The 19,049-nt window shown below is 40.8% G+C and overlaps 1 protein-coding gene across 2 annotated transcripts in view; it reads left to right on the top strand.

Annotated features, from left to right (window-relative positions):
- WDR49 (WD repeat domain 49) overlaps window positions 1-11,953 on the top strand; it is a 257,162-nt gene extending 245,209 nt beyond the window's left edge. Inside the window, exons 16-18 of one of the 2 annotated variants that reach the window (XM_073578935.1) lie at window positions 411-517; window positions 5,124-5,270; window positions 11,731-11,953. In XM_073578935.1, coding sequence (XP_073435036.1) covers window positions 411-517; window positions 5,124-5,270; window positions 11,731-11,876 — 400 coding nt within the window. In that variant the 3' untranslated portion in view covers window positions 11,877-11,953. Of the gene's footprint in view, window positions 1-410; window positions 518-5,123; window positions 5,271-5,780; window positions 5,936-11,730 lie in introns of those variants that run through there. The other variant, XM_073578936.1, reaches the window with a different exon arrangement.
- The last annotated feature ends 7,096 nt before the right edge of the window (window positions 11,954-19,049 follow it).

Below are 19,049 nucleotides of genomic sequence, written 5' to 3' on the forward strand. Positions count from 1 at the left end.
GGCTTATACTTACTGGTGATTTTTGGGAGTTGTAATATTCCCATGTTGTTCAGCCCTTATCTTCTTTTTAAGTTTTATTATTTTAAAGACGTTCTACATTTTTTTCCTGGAACTGACACACAATAGGATGGGAGGCACAACATAACATATGCCCTAGTTCACACTCTTACATTGGTATTATTCACATTGGTATTATTCTATCCCCCAATGCAAGGAAATGGAATTTTATTCATATGAGTTTTCCTTTAGTAACTGTAATTTTTATTAAATTTTATAAAATTTTGCAATCAGAAATAAGACAAAACAATCACAATTTGGCTTAAATCCCAGTTGTTTCTTTTGGCATTGTACCAACATAAATGAACGCATTTTGTATTAACTATTCGTTTTTTTTTTATTTATTTATTTAGGAATAGTCCATGGGAAAACACAATCTTAGGGAAAAACTACAGAAGAAATGGGTTAAAAGAAAAGTTACATTCAAACTTCATTGGGGATTCAGTCCAAAATGCAATTGGTAAGTGCACTGACATATTTGTTGTGGTTGATCCATATGAAATTTATGATATGATCGTTTTACTACAGCATCATAATCATAAATAATATATCACCAGTCACAATGTTACTCTAAGAAAGTTTTTTGATTTGTGACAATGGAAACTGTTCATTAAACTTGCAAGGTATCTTGAAGCATGATGTAAAACATTGCTTACAAATATAGTACTGTGATTACAAGCCAAAATATGAAGGTGACACACTTTATGAATATTAATGTGACTGCCATCAGTATTCAACTGTAAATCATATGAGAAAGTAGGATTGCAATATTCTAAACCCAACGATTTAGTTTGTTATTCTGACAACTTTATACAAGGTAATAAAATAAAATATTTAGCACTGTTGATTATTCAGCGATAGACATGAGCAACAAGATTCTCGCCACCCTATTTCAGTGGCCATGTCTTTAGTCCAGGACCAGAGAACTGTGAAGCTCCTACTACCTATAGCATCCCGGGGCCTCTTCTGAGTAATAATCCCATTTGTAATCATTATGATGCAAAATGTGCATCATAATGCATTACAAGGGCCTGCTAATCAGAAAAAGTGTTATGATGTTGAAGGTAGTAGGAGGTCCACAATGCTTTGGTTTAGCTGCCAGGACACCATGAACCTTCTATTACATATAGCATCCCGGGGTTTCTTCTGATTACTATTTTCATTTATAGTCATTACGATGCATCATTACACACACATACACAGCTGGTAATCTGATTATGACAGCTTAATTATCCTTTAATTTTTCTTTTCAAACGAAGTGTAATGGAGTATGGCTTATTGATCTCCAAAGGTGCAACATTTAAAGATTGTCAAATGACAGAAGTATAGGGGATAGAACTAGAGCACTAGAGCATATGATGGGCAAATGATAGTCAGTATTTCCCATCACTGCTGCTACTATGTAGACGGTCTGCAGATGAACCCAGTAGAAGAATCTGCAGTGTTTTCTGAAAACTGCAGCCCCTTCGAACAGCTCACTGGCGGGGAAGTCAATAGTTGGACCCGTAGAAGCGTGAAACTGCCATAGTCCGTCAGGCTTTCTTACCTGCTCACTCCCCTGCCACCTGCACACCGCACTTTATTATGATGTTGACGTTATCCTAATCATGGATTAAAGAAATTAATCACTAAGGACTGGGTGATGCTCCATTTCTTTCTGTTTTTGTGCCAAGTCGATAGTTGGACCCCCACTGACTATATATAGATGGCCTATTTAAAGATGCAAAATTCTTTTTAGATGTTACACAACTATTTGGATTTAAGAGTATATGCTAAAAGTGTGCATCTTAAATGTTATGGAGTTAAAGGGCATTTACCCTGCACGATTGTTGTGAGCAAGCTTTCCTAGGCACACTTGTTTCATGATAATCCTTTTTGTCTAAATAGGCTTCCAATCTCTTGATGAACAGGTAAAACTCTCATTCATTGGGTCAAATGACCTTTGCACAAAAGGTCATCATTCTTGGCGGTGCATGGTCTTGTGTAAACAGGACTTGCACTACCAAGAGCAATGGCAGCCTATGTCTATTGAACAATCTATTACAGATCATTCAGTGCTCATCTTAAGCCAGCTTGGCCTGCAAACAACCGGTGATCAGCATACTGGTGGTCATTCAGTGCTACTGGTCACCTACTACAAACAGACCCTTAGGGAGTCCTGATAGAGTTATGCATCTATATATTCCATAGGGTCCTAAAGGACAATACATACTTGAAGGAGATCAGATTTACATTCACCTGCAGACTCAGATGGGGCATTTGGCATTCTATGCACAAAGAATGAATTAATTATGCAAATGTCTCTTCAGAGAGGTAGAGGACTAGAAGTCTAGTGCCACCTATTGGAAGTAGCAATCCTAAAAGTCAATGTTAACCCTTTAACGAGCCTTGTTACATGACTTAGGATAAAAGCCAAGCCAGAATCTCAATTTGCAGACACTGTGTTTCGGGGTACTGCCCCTCGTCAGTGCAAAGTGTGAGATCTGGTTTGGCTGTGAGAGATGTGTCTGACCAATATCGAAGAAGTATAATTTCTCCTTGCTGAGAATGACATGCTAAGCATGTCGAGGTGAGGAGACCTAAAGCCACAATGCTCCTCTGGGAAATATGCTAATCATGCAAATTGTCTCTTCAGAGAGGAAGAGGACTAGAACTCTAGTGCCACCTATTGGAAGTAGCAATCCTAAAAGTCAATGTCCACCCTTTAAAGAGCCTTGTTACATGACTTAGGATAAAAGCCAAGCCAGAATCTCAATTTGCAGACACTGTGTTTTTATGCTAATTATGCAAATACTTCTTGGATGCAAAGAATGAATGGGATGGCACTCACCGTCCTATAAAATCCATGATTTATTGAAGCATAACAAAATCTTAAGCAGGGGAGCAATGTGTGAGATACAAGGACGATGGCCGTGTGTCTGGGCACATAAGCCTGTAGCGTTTGTGACCCCGCTGTTGGGTTGGTTGGTTGAGTGGCACATTGATGCGGATAACCTGCTTCTCGGCATTTATTATTCTGCATATTTATTATTGGATTGCTGTTTAAAAGTCCTAAAAAGTTGCAGATTCTATAGAGATCCGAGCTGTTTTATAAAAGTAATATACATTTATCCTTCAACCATTTTTAACATACATAAAAAGTCACAATTCAAAAATTCTATGTTAGCGTGCAGCATTTCATGCACTGGTCTCCCACTCTTTTCTAACATTGGGAAGTGTACCAGTTAACATGCAAAAAAAAGTCAGTGTGCACAAAAAAATCATTACTGACTTGCTACCTTTGACACATTGGTCTCAAGCTCTTATATTACACTGGAAAGTACTGTAAAGATATGGTGCAATTGATGGCAAATTTTATAAATTTTGACCTGTAGGGGTATGGTGGAATTGCAAATATGAAAATTCAATAAAATAAGGGTGTCAGTGGGGTAAAGACTAGAAATGAACAATCGAATTTAAGTTGAATTTTATACAATTTCCAGATCCTGGTGAATTCAAACAATTTGCAATTCAATTTGCGCAAATCATCAAAAAATGACCTCAGGCATGATTATGCAAACTTCCCAATTTGTGCCCCCTTATCCATCATTCTTTTCGAGAAAGGTTTTTATCACGAGCTAAGTCTGGTTCCTATCTCTTTTCCATTTAATTTGAGGTCTTTCTGAGCACATGGAGAAGTGAGTTACTAGAATTAAGGACTATCCGAATTAAGGTCACCTTGTCATGGTTGGAAGGCTTTTACACTTTTTGATCAAAAATTGTAAACGAAGTGCCTCAGATTTTTGTATGTGTATAGCAATAGAGGAATTGATGTGTGCATTAATTGCAGTGCGCTAATGAACATTGTATGCATTTCTGACACATACTGTCGCACACTATATGCATATGACGCACACTGTATACATGACACAGTTTATGCATATATGATGCACAGTATGTATACATGATGCACACTATGCATATATGACACACACTGTATGTAAATATGATGCACACTGTATGCATAGATGGCGCCTACTGTATATATATATATATATATATATATATGACTCAAAGTGTATGTATATATGATGTATATTGGCCACAGCATATTTGTGCTTGAATATTAATCAAATACTAAAGATGTCCAGGCCATTTTGTTTGTAGTTTGCATTCATTTTTTTAAATCTTCAGAATAGGTTCTTCTCTTTCCTCTACATGGAGCTACAGTTCATAAAACAACAGTATGTCACCAAATATCTGCATGACACCACAGGTCTTATGTGGCAGGGCGGCATAAAGTCCCCACAAATGCTAAGGCCTGAATCTGAGGAGTCTTCCTCACACCCCTATAGTTGTACTACAGATTTTTGTAAAACAAGAAATATTCTTTGTGTTTTCTACATTTTCAATTGTAACTTTACCTGTAAGAATTCATAATTTCATTTGAGTAGAATAAGGCCGGTTTCACATTAGCGGTTTTTAAGCGCACGCACGGCCGGGGGTAGCTCCGCCCCCGAGCCGGCTCTCTGCCCGGCGTGCCCGCCCCTTGCTTATAGCGCCGCCTCCTAGCGGACAGCGGCGCCTGCGATCGGCGCACCCTATCTTTAGCATAGGGTGCGCAGATCGTGCGCAGGCCGTGCGCTAGTTGCGCTTTGACCTGCGCTGCGCACTTCTGACGGTGCGCCGTGACCGCCAAAATCCGAAAAGTTCGATTTTGGCGCGCACGGCGCACCGTCAAAAGTGCGCAGCGCAGGTCAAAGCGCAACTAGCGCACGGCCTGCGCACGATCTGCGCACCCTATGCTAAAGATAGGGTGCGCCGATCGCAGGCGCCGCTGTCCGCTAGGAGGCGGCGCTATAAGCAAGGGGCGGGCACGCCGGGCAGAGAGCCGGCTCGGGGGCGGAGCTACCCCCGGCCGTGCGTGCGCTTAAAAAGCGCTAATGTGAAACCGGCCTTATTTGAAAGCACATCTTTCATGTGGTTGTGCTATATTTTAGATTGAACAATTGCAGTAGTGATTAATATGAAGCTTGGAAAAACTGTACAAACTAAGTTTAATGACTATTCTATGTGACTCATGGCAGGTACGTTCAGCTTGTTAAACATCAGTTCTCTGCGGGAAACTGCTGAAATGAGCAAACCTGATTTTTTCGTAAATCCTGACAAATACTTTGGAGAGAAGGTAGAAGAAAAAACTACTAATATTGTACAATCCCCCACCTTCACTGAGAGTAAGTAATCAGAACATGACCATAATCCATTATAATTACATTGCCAGTAAATTGTTTGGACACACCTAGTCATGCATTGGTTTTCCTTGTTCTTATTGGAATGTGGACATTGTAGATTCAGACTGATGGCAGCAAAACCATAAATCGGCACATATGGAAACAAGAAGTACGGAAACTAGTGTGAAGCAAACCAGAATATGTTATATATATATATATATATATATAATATATATATATATATAGTGTGTATATATATATATATAGTATATATATATATATAAAAATCAGTGTGTGTGTGTGTATCAGCCACGCCCACTCCACATAGCCCCACAAAATCACTAAGCATCTTTCATTTCACCAGAGCTGTTTAAAAGAAGCTGAGCTGTGATTGGTTGCTATGAGCAACAGTTTTCCTTGTCGACAGTTGTGGTAACTGAGGCCTATTATTCTTATCATTTCTATGGTGTTATCCTCCTTCTGTAAAACTGGAAATATCACAATTTATTACAGTGCCGACACAGACCACACTCTGACACAGACTGCAGGGGAGCCCAGAATCAGGATCTTTGTATGGCATGGATCACCTCATTAACTTAAAACTTCAAGCACAGATTAAAAAATGAAACACAACATGAATTTCTCCAACCCAGGTATCATTTTTAATGGTGTAACAGCACCAACCAGACAATGTTGGCTCTGACGGGATGATGTGGGATATTAAGGGTAGTAGTCCGGTGGCTCTTGCTGACGGGATGATGTGGGATATTAGGGGTAGTAGTCCACTGGCTATGATGGGATGATGTGGGATATTAGGGGTAGTAGTCCGGTGGCTCTGGCTGATGGGATGATGTGGGATATTAGGGGTAGTAGTCTGGTGGCTTTGATGGGATGATATGGGATATTAGTGGTAGTAGTCCGGTGGCTCTGACGGGATGATGTGGGGTATTAGGGGTAGTAGTCCAGTGGCTCTTGCTGACAGAATGATGTGGGATATTAGGGGTAGTAGTCCAGTGGCTCTGACGGGATGATGTGGGATATTAGGGGTAGTAGTCCAGTGGCTCTGACAGGGTGATGTGGGATATTAGTGGTAGTAGTCTGGTGGCTCTGGCTGATGGTATGATTGGATATTAGGGGTAGTAGTCCAGTGGCTCTGATGGGATGATGTGGGATATTAGGGGTAGTAGTCCAGTGACTCTTGCTGACGGGATGATGTGGGATATTAGGGGTAGTAGTCCAGTGGCTCTGAAGGGATGATGTAGGATATTAGTGGTAGTAGTCCGGTGGCTCTGACGGGATGATGTGGGATATTAGTGGTAGTAGTCCAGTGGCTCTGGCTGACTGGATGATGTGGGATATTAGGGGTTGTAGTCTGGTGGCTCTGACTGAAGGGATGATGTGTGATATTAGTGGTAGTAGTCTAGTGGCTCTGGCTGGCGGGATGATGGGGGATATTAGTGGTAGTAGTCCGGTAACTCTGATGGGATGATGTAGGATATTAGGGGTAGCAGTCCAGAGGTTCTGGCTGACGGGATGATGTGGGATATTAGGGGCAGTAGTCCGGTGGCTCTGGATGATGGAAGATATTAGGAGTAGTATTTCTGTCGCTCTGGCTTGCTGAACACCCCAAATAATAAAGATGGAATAAGGTGCGTTTGCAACCCGGGGTCCACTGTGCAGAGATGACAAACTGCTGCTCAGTAATGGCGGACGCTATATGGAGTAGTAGTAACTAACACCGGTGGGTAACCACTGGCCCAGTGTGAATGGAAGCAGGCTATGTTACCTCACAGAGCCACACTACCACTCACGTAAATGCCGGAGCCTGTTAACCTCACAGGACTCGGCAAGGTGAACACTAGCCAAGAGACACAGGACTCTGTCCCAAGGACACAGGGTTAGAGTCCTTCTAGTCCCACTAGCATTCGACACCGCAACTGCGATGCCAGAACTAATAATTTAATTGCACCACGTACACACTGCACTGGTTCAGCGGACACCACTTACCACCCTGAGCAGGGGGGTAAGCGCTTGACTTGTGCATGGTGCCGCTGCGAGGAACACTGCTGCTCTTGCAGTACAGTGGTGCCTTGTGCTGAATGGCTCTACCTGTTGCTAATGCTTCTGTGGAGAGCGGGATGCTCTGTGGCACATAGCTTATGCCGCTACTGGCGCTGACTCTATCTCCCTAAACCCTAACACATACACAACCGAGGGTAGGGATTTCATAATGAGTCAGTCACCTGTCTCATACATCCGTCATCACACACACAACTAGCCATCAGAGTCTATACTAGCGCATGGCCGAGCGGCCATGCGACTCTTTTATAGCAGTGTCCTTCCGGGACCTTCCCAGTAGTGGACCAATCAGAGCAGGAACAGGACCTGCGCATGTGACCTCCGACCTCCAATGAGAGGTCGTCCCACGGGCATGCTCAGTAGGCAGAATACAGGACTTAGTCCCTGGAGCGTGTGCTTGCTGCTGACTCAAACATGGTGTTACAGCACAGCCTGAAGGAGCAACCAGACGCCTAGCATTAGCCTGGGCAAGATGCCTGGACCAACGTTTCTGCTGAGCAGGAATCTCTGTAGCCACAGAGGAATGGGAGACCGCAGAGGACATGGCTTGAGATTCCCCCTGTTCAGTGGGGGAAACTCGACGCCTAACAGGGATGATGTGGGATATTATAGTGAGTGTGGCTATTAGGAGTGGGCGGGGTTATACACACAGCTTTATATGTATAGATATAATTATTATAATTTGTTATATAACTAACCATAGTTAGTTACTATGCCCGGGCAATGCCAGGCTCTTCAGCTAGTAAACCTTATATTCCTCAAAATAGCCCCCTTCTGCATATTCACTGCTGGTAAAGCTAAGAGGAAATAGAATGGAAAGTGTAAGTATGCCGGTTTTTAACCAAAAAGACAGGGAAAAGGACAAAATCGGAGTTCAAAGTGTAATCCAGAAATATTAGTTCAAAATTCAGGAGGTCAGAGAGCATCGGGAGATGTAGAGAGAGATTTGGCAGATTAAGGTTTAAATCTACAACTGCAATCTGGGATTAAACAGAAGATTGGTCAGGAACCAAGCCAGGTTAGAAACATTGTAGTTAATCCTTAGTTTTTTACTCCCCAGAGTAGTGGTATATCCAATAACTGTGAATGCCAAAATGAGCAACGGGGATTAAATAGAGCACTTTGAATGTTCATTAGATAACAACCTTGCCCCCTCATTTGTCTGCTGATCTGCACCTATGATTGGCTTACACTCTCAATTATGATCCACCTTTCTAATATGCTGCCTAGCAGGACTTTCCCTGAAACTTGTAGCATTGTCCATCATACAGGCTTGATGGTGCACATTCCCCACCATGGTCAGGGATGTAGTAATCACATCTGATATTGCTGACCGGTAGGGGAGCAGGGAAAGTTCAGTATGTTTGCCTTACAGACCTAAGGTAAAGCAATATAAAGAGTTGTCACAAAAACTAACCCCTTCCCGACATGTACGTGCCATACTCAGCATGTGATGACTGTGTGTCACAGCCAGGACCTGCCGCTAAGACTCTCAGGTGGAGAAGACCTGCTCCAGAATTTGTTAACCTGTAAGTCGCTGTCAAACTCTGACGGTAGCATTTAACATGTGCCGACATGGGAGTACGTAATTCCATGTGCCTATCATCGCGCCTGTGACAAGCTCACTGGTTGACAAAGGGTTGATACGATAGCCGGGGTTGTGATGAAGACCCCCGTGCTTGTCATTACGGAGCTCCTTAGAAAGCCTGCCTGTTGTTGAGCTACAAAGGAGACTATGATTTCTGCTATATAACGCGATGCTCTGACATCATTGTATGTAGCACAGGCGATCAGATGATTGCAGGTTAAAGTCCCTTAAGAGGACTATTAAGAACAGTGGAAAGTAAAACAAATGTTTTAAAAAAATATGATAAAATAAAAAAAAATTAAAGTTCAGAATTGTTGCGTTCAGAAAATTCTGATCTATCAAAATATAGAAAGAATTAACCAAAACCGTAAACAACATAAACAAAGAACGCAAAAAATACATTTTTTTTTTGGTCACTGCAATTTGACAAAAAGTGCTGTAACAAGTGATCCATAAGATATATCTATTATATCTATAAGAAAATAGAATCAATAAAAACTTTATCTCACCACACAAAAAAATTAGCCATCACACAGCTCCATTGATCAATTAAATTAAAATGTTATGGATCTTGGAAAGTGGCAACACAACCCCACAAATTTGTTTAAGCAAATACTGATTTTTATTTCACCACTAAAGTAAAAAAAAATGGACATGTTTGGTATCACCGTAATTGTGTTGATGAGCTGAATTATATTCCGAGGTCATTTTTACCGCAACGTGTACACTATAAAAACAGTTCCCAAAAAACAATGTCAGAATTGTGTTTTTTTTCCACAATTTCTCCTCATTAGAATTTTTTTCTCATTTCCAGTACACTATGTGGGAAAATGAACAGTGTCAATCAAAAGTACAACTCGTCCCACAAAAAAAACAAGCCCTCCTATGTCTATGTGGACAGAAAAATAAAAGTGCTCTGGGAAGAAGTGGAGGAAAAAATTAATATGCAAAACTGGAAATTGGCCATGTTGTGAAGCAGTTAAACTAAGTAAGGCTAGTTTCACACTAGCGTATTTTCCATGCAGCGCACGGCGCCGCTAAGCCCCGCCCCTGCCGGCTCCCTGCCCTCCCCATCCGGTCATCACCACCTACTATCGCACACGGCCGCATGCGATCTGCGCACCCTATCTTTAACATAGGGTGCGCAGACCGTGCACTGGCCGTGCGCTAGTAGGATTTTAGCGTGTGCTGCACACTTTTGAAGGTGCGCCGAGCGTGCCAAAATGCAACATGGTGCGTTCGGCGCACACGGGCGTACCTTCAAAAGAACGCAGCGCACGCTAAAATCCTACTAGCGCACGGCCAGCGCACCCTATGCTAAAGATAGGGTGTGCAGATCGCATGCGGCCGTGTGTGATAGTAGGCGGCGATGACCGGATGGGGCGGGCAGGGAGCTGGCAGGGGGCGGGGCTTAGCGGTGTCGTGTGCTGCATGGAAAATACGCTAGTGTGAAACTAGCCTTATGACAGTAAATCCACAATTATTGAAAACACTATTCATCATCATCATCATCATCATTATTATTATTATATATTAAAAAAGCCCCAAACTGCATGTCTCCATAGATAAACACATAATAGTCGTAAAATGAATAAGAAGAGACACTATGTATAATGTTTATTAATGTATAGCCTCAAAGGCTGGAAATACTATTTAGGGTACAGATTATAGGGAGACTCAATGTTTTCTGTCTTCACCCTATTTACATATATAATTTTTCCTTACAAGCTACCGTGGTTGACACCCTATTAGTATGACTACAACAGTACCCTCGCTCTATGATGGCTAACCCTATACATTCCCTGGTCCACCCTAATCCTAAAAGTAATACCAGTAATATTGTGTATACTATACAGATAATATAACTATAAGGCCCTATAGTAAAGTATATTCCAAAAGGTATTACTAATGGGGAACTTTCTTTTTGGGAGCCATACTATAAAAGACAATCTCCATCCACTTTTAAAAAAAATAGTACTGATGATGATTGAACACATAATATTTCAAGAGATGTGAATGACATTTTTCACAACATGCCGTCAAGTCCCTAATCGTTTCCACCAGCCAGCCGAATGACTGATGTGCCCATCTGGGACATTCAAAAATGGAGACACATGGAGGATTAAGAAATACCTGCTTAATCGACATGAGTATGTCGCAACATAGTATGAAATACCAAAATGAGATATTGTGAGGATCTTCCAAGGATCTAATCCATTCTATGCCCCATTTATTGCCACAATTTTACACCAATAGAGTAGTGGATTTACCAATGTGTTGTCAAGTGGAGGAACATGGTGTTGAAACATGTTTCCAGTAAGAATATACTAGGAAAGAAGAAAAATATGTTGCCTCTTTGCAATTGGAGGTTAAAACTGTATTTAATTTTAAGAGAGGGGATGTCACAAAGGCATGGCATACTTAGCTCTACTTGTTATTACAACAAACTGAAAACCCACCTTGTATATTTACGGCAAAGACATACTAATGAGAATTCTTGTCTTACTAAAAGCAAAATCCTGAAGATTAGAGTTTATTTGTAATATACTGTCAAATGTGTGCGGGGGAAAAGGAAGAAGAAACCCGCTAATGGCATGCACTGTATTTACTGAAACAAGTTCCTCACTTTGGATTGCTTGTGCCCTTGGTCATATGAAAATGTCACCTTGTCTGTGATAAGAGACAGGATAATAATGTGAAACTGGGTCAGTTTAGCAGTCATTGGTGTTAATGAAGTCTTTTTGGGCTCTTGCCAGTCGCATGAATAATGTAAATGTGATTCTATCACTATTGTAGCCCTGAAAGCCGTGTTTGATGAGGGAAGCCTCTTCCCAAGAGAAATATTGCAACGTGAACGAGAAGCAAAACAAGTAACTGAGAGAATGTTTCAAGAATGCAAGATAAAGAGAAACAAGAGAACCACAAGGATAATAGAAAAGTAGCTCATTCTAGAGGGTGAACTGAGCCCTTGACAACTATGTGTTCTTGTACTGTGTATTAAACATGCATCTGTCTACAATCACTTGTGTCTGTCTTTCTCTAGCGTTCACTTAAAACGGTTGGCGACTAACTAAGTAGGTTAATGTCATAAGTCCTAATATTAAGTTACTCACACAACACAATCTGAGTGACTCAGACAGAAAAAATCAGAACAATGATAGCCCAGGCACTTAGAACCAAAGTAGTCCATAGTTACCCATGTCTACACACTCAAATTCATATACAAGCACTCTACAGGTAAAGCTCTGTTCACACTGACGTTGCAGTTTATGTTTGTATAGGTATATACACCCTACATATGATATATCTGTGTTTAAGTATGCATTTCTTATTGACTTTCAGAAATTGTATGTACAGTTAGGCCCAGAATTTTTTGGCCAGTGACTTTCAGGTTTAATTAAAGGTGTTGGACAAAAATATTATGTGAAACCATTAGAAATTGCAACCATTTTCTACAAAGCTTCCTGATTTCAGGGGCTCAAAAGTAATTGGACAAAATTAAATGAACTTTACAATAAATAAACTGTTCATTTTTAGTTCTTTGAAGAGAATCATTTTCAGGTAATGATTGCTTGATGTCTGGAAATCATGGGCATAACCAACCACTGAGTTTCCTCCTTTGGGATACTTTGCCAGGCCTTTACTACAGCTGACTTCAGTTGTTGCTTGTTTGTGAGTTTGGTGATTGACTCGGCCACTGCAGAATATTCCACTTCTTTGTCTTAAAAAATATTCTTGGGTTCCTTTTGCAGTAAGTTTTAGCAGTGCTCAACAAGTTCGCAGTATTTTTCTTCCATTGCTATATACGAGTTCTGATACCTGATGGCCTGAGGCTATGCGGATGCACCTGCTGCCATTGGAGGGAGACCACCCACACGATTGCCAGTGTTGTGCCTGCACACACAACCCAACCAGGTGATTGTAATAACTCACAAGTCTCCACCTTCTTTCATTTGGTTGATTGCAGAAGGAGTGCTTGTTCTTCTTTCTCTCTTGCATTATGTTTTGGATCATGGTACTGCAAAGAGCGTCCAATCTAAGCGTGATAATATATGAATCTAAAGAAAATGTAGAGTCCCTGTGGGTAGAGATAAGGGGAGGGGGAAAAAATAATAAATTACTGATAGGGGTTTGTTATAAGTCTCCAAAAATAATGGAAGCAACAAAGAATATCCTCATAAAGCAAATAGGTGAGCGACTCAAGAAGTCATTATTATGGGGGACTTCAACTACCCTGAAATACATTGGGGAACCGAAACCTGCAGTTCCAGCAAAGGTAATAGGTTTTTGACAATTATGAGAGACAATTACCTTTCACAACTGGTTCAGGACCCAACAAGAGGGGGGGCACTACTAGACCTAATATTAACCAACAAGCCAGACTGCATATCAAATATAAGGGTTGGGAGTCACTTGGGTAATAGTGATCACAAAATAATAAGTTTTCATGTATCCTTTAATAAGATGTGTAGTAGAGGGGTAACAAGGACACTAAACTTCAGGAAAGCAAATTTCCAACGGATGAGAGATGATCTTGGTGCAATTAACTGGGACAATATCCTGAGACATAAAAATACACAAAGAAAATGGGAGACGTTTATTAGCATCCTGAATAGGACCTGTGCACAATATATACCGTATGGGAATAAACATGCTAGAAATAGGAGGAGACCACTATGGTTAAATAGAGCTGTAAGGGGAGCAATAAGTGACAAAAATAAAGCATTTAGAGAATTAAAGCAAGTATAGTAGTGTGGCATTAAATAAATACAGAAAATTAAATAAATTCTGTAAAAAGCAAATCAAAATAGCAAAGATTGAGACAGAGAGACTCATTGCCAGAGAACGTAAAAATAATCCCAAAATATTCTTTAACTACATAAATAGTAAGAAGCTAAAAAATCATAGTGTTGGTCCCCTTAAAAATATTCTGGGTGAAATTGTGGATGGGGATGAGGAAAAAGCCAATATGCTAAATGACTTTTTTCAACAGTATTTACACAAGAAAATCCCATGATGGATAACATGATCAGGGATAAAATTCTCCATTAAATGTCACCTGCTTAACCCAGCAGGAAGTACGGCGGCGTCTAAAAATCACTAAAATTGACAAATCCCCGGGCCCGGATGGGATACACCCCCGAGTACTGCAGGAATTAAGCACAGTCATAGATAGACCATTATTTTTAATCTTTAAAGATTCCATAATAACAGGGTCTGTACCACAGGACTGGCGTATGGCAAATGTGGTGCCAATATTCAAAAAGGGGACAAAAACTGAAATTGGAAATTATAGGCCAGTAATTTTAGCCACAACTGTGGGTAAAATCCTGGAGGGTTTTCTAAGAGATACTATACTGGAGTATCTGAAGAAGAATAACCTCATGACCCAATATCAACATAGGTTTACGAGGAACCGTTCCTGTCAGACTAATCTGATAAGCTTTTATGAAGCGGTACGTTCTGGACCGGACCAAGGGAATGCAGTGGACGTGGTGTACATGGACTTTTCAAAAGCTTTTGATACGGTGCCACACAATAGGTTGATACATAAAATGAGAACAATGGGGATAGGAGAAAATATGTGTAAGTGGGTTAAGAGCTGGCTCAGGGATAGGAAACAAAGGGTGGTTATTAATGGAGCACACTTGGACTGGGTCACGGTTAGCAGTGGGGTACCACAGGGGTCAGTTTTGGGCCCGCTTCTTTTTAACATATTTATTAATGACCTTGTAGGGGGCATAGAGAGTAGAATTTCAATATTTGCAGATGACACGAAACTCTGCAGGGTAATCAATACAGAGGAGGACAATTTTATAATACAGGAGGATTTATGTAAACTAGAAGCTTGGGCTGATAAATGAGCTTTAATGGGGATAAATGTAAGGTCATGCACTGGGGTAGAACGAACAAGATGTATAATTATATGCTTAATTGTAAAAAACTGGTCAAAACTGTCACTGAAAAAGACCTGGGTGTATGGGTGGACGACAAATTCACATTTAGTGGCCAGTGTCAGGCAGCTGCTGCAAAGGCAAATAAAATAATGGGATGCATTAAAAAAGGCATAGATGCTCGTGAGGAGAACATAATTTTACCTCTATATAAGTCACTAGTGCGACCACACTTAGAATACTGTGTACATTTCTGGTCTCCAGTGTATAAGAAAGACATAGCTGAACTGGAGCGGGTGCAGAGAAGAGCGACCAAGGTTATTAGGGAACTGGGGGGTTTGGGGGTTTGCAATGCCAAGACAGGTTATTACACTTGGGGTTATTTAGTTAGGAAAATCAAAGGCTTAGGGGTGATCTTATTACAATGTATAAATATATGCAGGGACAACACAAAGACCTTTCTAATGATCTTTTTACTCTTAGACCTGTGACAGGGATAAGGGGACATCCTCGCCATCTGGAGGAAAGAAGGTTTAAGCATAATCACAGACGCGGATTCTTTACTGTAAGAGCAGTGAGACTATGGAACTCTCTGCCATATGATGTTGTAATGAGTGATTCCCTACTAAAATTTAAGAAGGGCCTGGATGCCTTTCTTGAAAAGCATAATATTACAGGGTATGTACACTAGTTTCCCTAATATTGCGTTGATCCAGGGAGCTAGTCTGATTGCCGTATGTGGAGTCGGGAAGGAATTTTTTTCTTATGGGTTGAACTAGATGGACTTAAAGTCTTTCTTCAACCTTAATAACTATGTTACTATGTTACCTTGTTGCATTTGGTTGAATCTGAGCAGAAAGTATATCCCTGTACACTTCAGAATTCATCCAGTTACGTCTGTCTTCAGTCCCATCAGTAAACCCTAGTGACATAGTAGTACCTTCACCATGTTTTATAGAGGATGTGATATGCGTTGGATCATGAGTATTTTCAATCCTTTTCCGTACTTTCTGCTTCCCATTCTGGTATAGGTTGATCCTAGTTTCATCTTTCCAAAGAATACTTTTCTAGGACTGGGCTGACTTCTTTAGATGTTTTTTGTCATAGTCTAATCAGGCCTTTCTAATTTTAAGGCTGACTAATGGATTGCACCTTGTAGTGAACCCTCTGTATTTGATCTCATAAAGCCTTCTCTTTGTGGTAGACTTAGATACTGAAACAACTACTTTCCGGGGGGTGTTTTCACTAGGGTGGATGTTGTAAAGGGGTTTTTCTTCATCATGGAAAGGATTCTGTGATAATCCACCACTGTTGTCTTCCATGGACGCCCAAAGCTCTTTGAATTTCCAAGCTCACCAGTGTGCTCTTTTTTATTTCAAAATGTACCAAACTGTTGATTTGGCCACTACTAACATTTCTACTATTTCTCTGATGGATTTCTTCTTTTTTCAACCTAATGATGATCTGTTTCATTTCCATTGTGAGCTACTTAGATCGTTTTTTGTGAGTTCACAGCAACAGCTTCCAAATGCAAAAGCAACATCTGGAATCAGCTCCAGACCTTTAACCTGTGTAACTAATTATTGATTGATGAGGAAATAGCCCATGCAGCCCATTAAAGTGCTTCTGAGATAACTGTCCAATTGCTTTTGGTCCCTTGAAAAAAATGCCTTACTCCTATAAGGATGTGGATACCCTCAAACTAAAGCTGAGGTTCTGCACTTTAAGCCCATATTGATTAAATAAGTGTACATTGAATATGTTTTGGTAAACAGCTAAAATGCCCAAACTTGTGTCACACTATCTAAATATTTCTGGACCTAACTAACTTTGTATGTGTATAGCAAAAATTAGAACAGCACAATTACAATCAGCGGGTGCACAGCCTCCACAGCAAAGCATCCAAAACTTGCCCCATACTTTGTGTGTGTGTGTATATATATACAGTATATATATATGTATTATAATTTATATATTTTTTAGTGGAATGTTTCTTTTGATTCTGAATAACGGAGGCAAATTTTATATTTGATGCAATTAAAAAAATTTAAGTCCATAAATATTGCCCAAAAATCTTCCAAAACTCTTTCAGCATACAAAATGACAATAGGGCTAAATGCATGTTTAGCATACAGTGTTGTTGCAGGTTACCATCTTGTGTAAATAGGCAGGAGACACTTTAAAAGCAATTTGCATAAGATTAGTTTTTATTAATAAAAAATGCAAAGCAGCTGATAGCAGGGAAATCAGAGACCCATTTGTAGAGTGTGCTGTTTATGGCTTTTTGTCCTTCAACGGTGTAAATCAGGGTTCTGCTTGAGATGCATGAGTAGAGTTCAGAGGGGATGCTGGATATCATTGTATAGATCTATGTCAATATGGAGACTTATTTTCATTGAATGCTCCAAGAGAAAAAAAATTGCAAACTACCTTATTCTGTTCTGATGAGGTGCAAAGAAGGCTGAAATAGTGCAGTTTACAGCTGGGTGTCTGATTTGGCTGGCATGGGACATTTCCATATTTTTTCCAATAGACTTAATAAATCAGCATCAATTTTTCCAACTTACTCAGCATTTTCAATACTTTTTTTTGACAAAGGAAATTAAATTGAGACTTGTTAGAATTGATAGTTGACTGCAAATTCAAAAGTGGGGATTTTTTTTTTCACTCACAGTAAAGAAACGATTAATATGTCTATGTCCATGAAGAAGCTTGCACAGTTGTAGATTTCATTATTTTATATGTTAAATGATGTTAACAGGGCTGTCATAGAAATCAGTGATCAAAACACAGTATGATGGCCCGGGCCGGAGGAAGCTTCGCCGCAGGAGCGTGGCAAGGTAAGGAAAAGGTGTGGCTTTTTTTAATAATTTTTATTGAAAGCGGCAAGCCGGGGGCAGAATGTGAGACATGGGGCAGAATGTGACAGTGAGACACAGGAGGGGGCAGAATGTGACAGTGAGACACAGGAGGGGGCAGAATGAACACGGAGGCAGAATGTGAGACACAGGAGGGGGCAGAATGAGAGACACAGGAGGGGGCAGAATGTGAGGCACAGGAGGGGGCAGAATGTGAGACACAGGAGGGGGCAGAATGTGAGACACAGGAGGTGGCAGAATGGACACGGGGCAGAATGTGAGACACAGGAGGGGGCAGAATGGACACGGGGGGCAGAATGTGAGACACAGGCGCAGACAGAATGTGAGACACAGGAGGGGGCAGGATGTGAGACATAAGGGGCAGGATGGGAGACACATGGTGCAGGATCATGGGGCAGGATGGATACGATGTAGACAGATGGGGTGGCAGGATCATGGGTCAGGACCAGGAGATCATATGGGGCAGAATGGATACTCATGAGGGCAGGATAAGAGAACATATGGCTGAAGCCAGGAATGAGACACACGGGGGTCAGGATGAGGGATATTATTACCATAGAGGCTAATTAAGGGATATTATTACTGCAGTGATGTATTTTTTTTTTTTTTTGAGGATACTGTTTTAAATGGGGGGAGGTCCTGTTACTGTGCAGAGCGACACTATGTCACCTTTTTTTCTTCATCTGGTGTAGTGTAGAAGTTGGAAAAAATTAAGTAATGTGTTCTGCAAGTGGAGCTCTAGATAACTGTGTTATTTCCTGCAGAAACGAGCCTTGGCTGGAAGATGTGATGGCGGTCTGTGCTGGATGAAAGATGAAATGCAAAGCTGAAGGACTTCACCTAGAGACGTCACTGGTGAGTCAGTGTGTTACCTGTACACTGACACTATACCCTATATACAGAGTTCCTGTGTGCAATGTCACCAGTGATTACTGTACTACCTGTACACCGTACACAGGAACTCTGTATATAGTGTATAGTGTCAATGTCACCAGTGATCACTGTATTACCTGTACACTGACACTATATACAGAGCTCGACACTACAGAGCTCCTGTGTATAATGGCACGTATGGTGATAGTATTATCTTTTTTTATTAATGATCAGTATTGTAGTATTCAGTCACCATGTGGTGGTAATATGTTGTCTGGGCATGGTGCGGTGGTGTTTGTCCCTTGTATGTGCTATTATTCTGTCACTGTGGTGGTAATATGTGGTCTGGTCATGGTGTGGCTGTATTTGTTCCTTTTGTGTGGTATTATAGGTCACTATGTGGTGGTAATATGTGGTCTGGACATGGTGTGGTGGTATTTCTTCCTTGTATGTGGTATTATTGGTTATC

Source organism: Dendrobates tinctorius, unplaced genomic scaffold (assembly GCF_039654945.1).
Source record: "Dendrobates tinctorius isolate UK_male_01 unplaced genomic scaffold, ASM3965494v1 ptg000060l, whole genome shotgun sequence".
In the NCBI taxonomy this organism is placed as follows: Eukaryota; Metazoa; Chordata; class Amphibia; order Anura; family Dendrobatidae; genus Dendrobates; species Dendrobates tinctorius.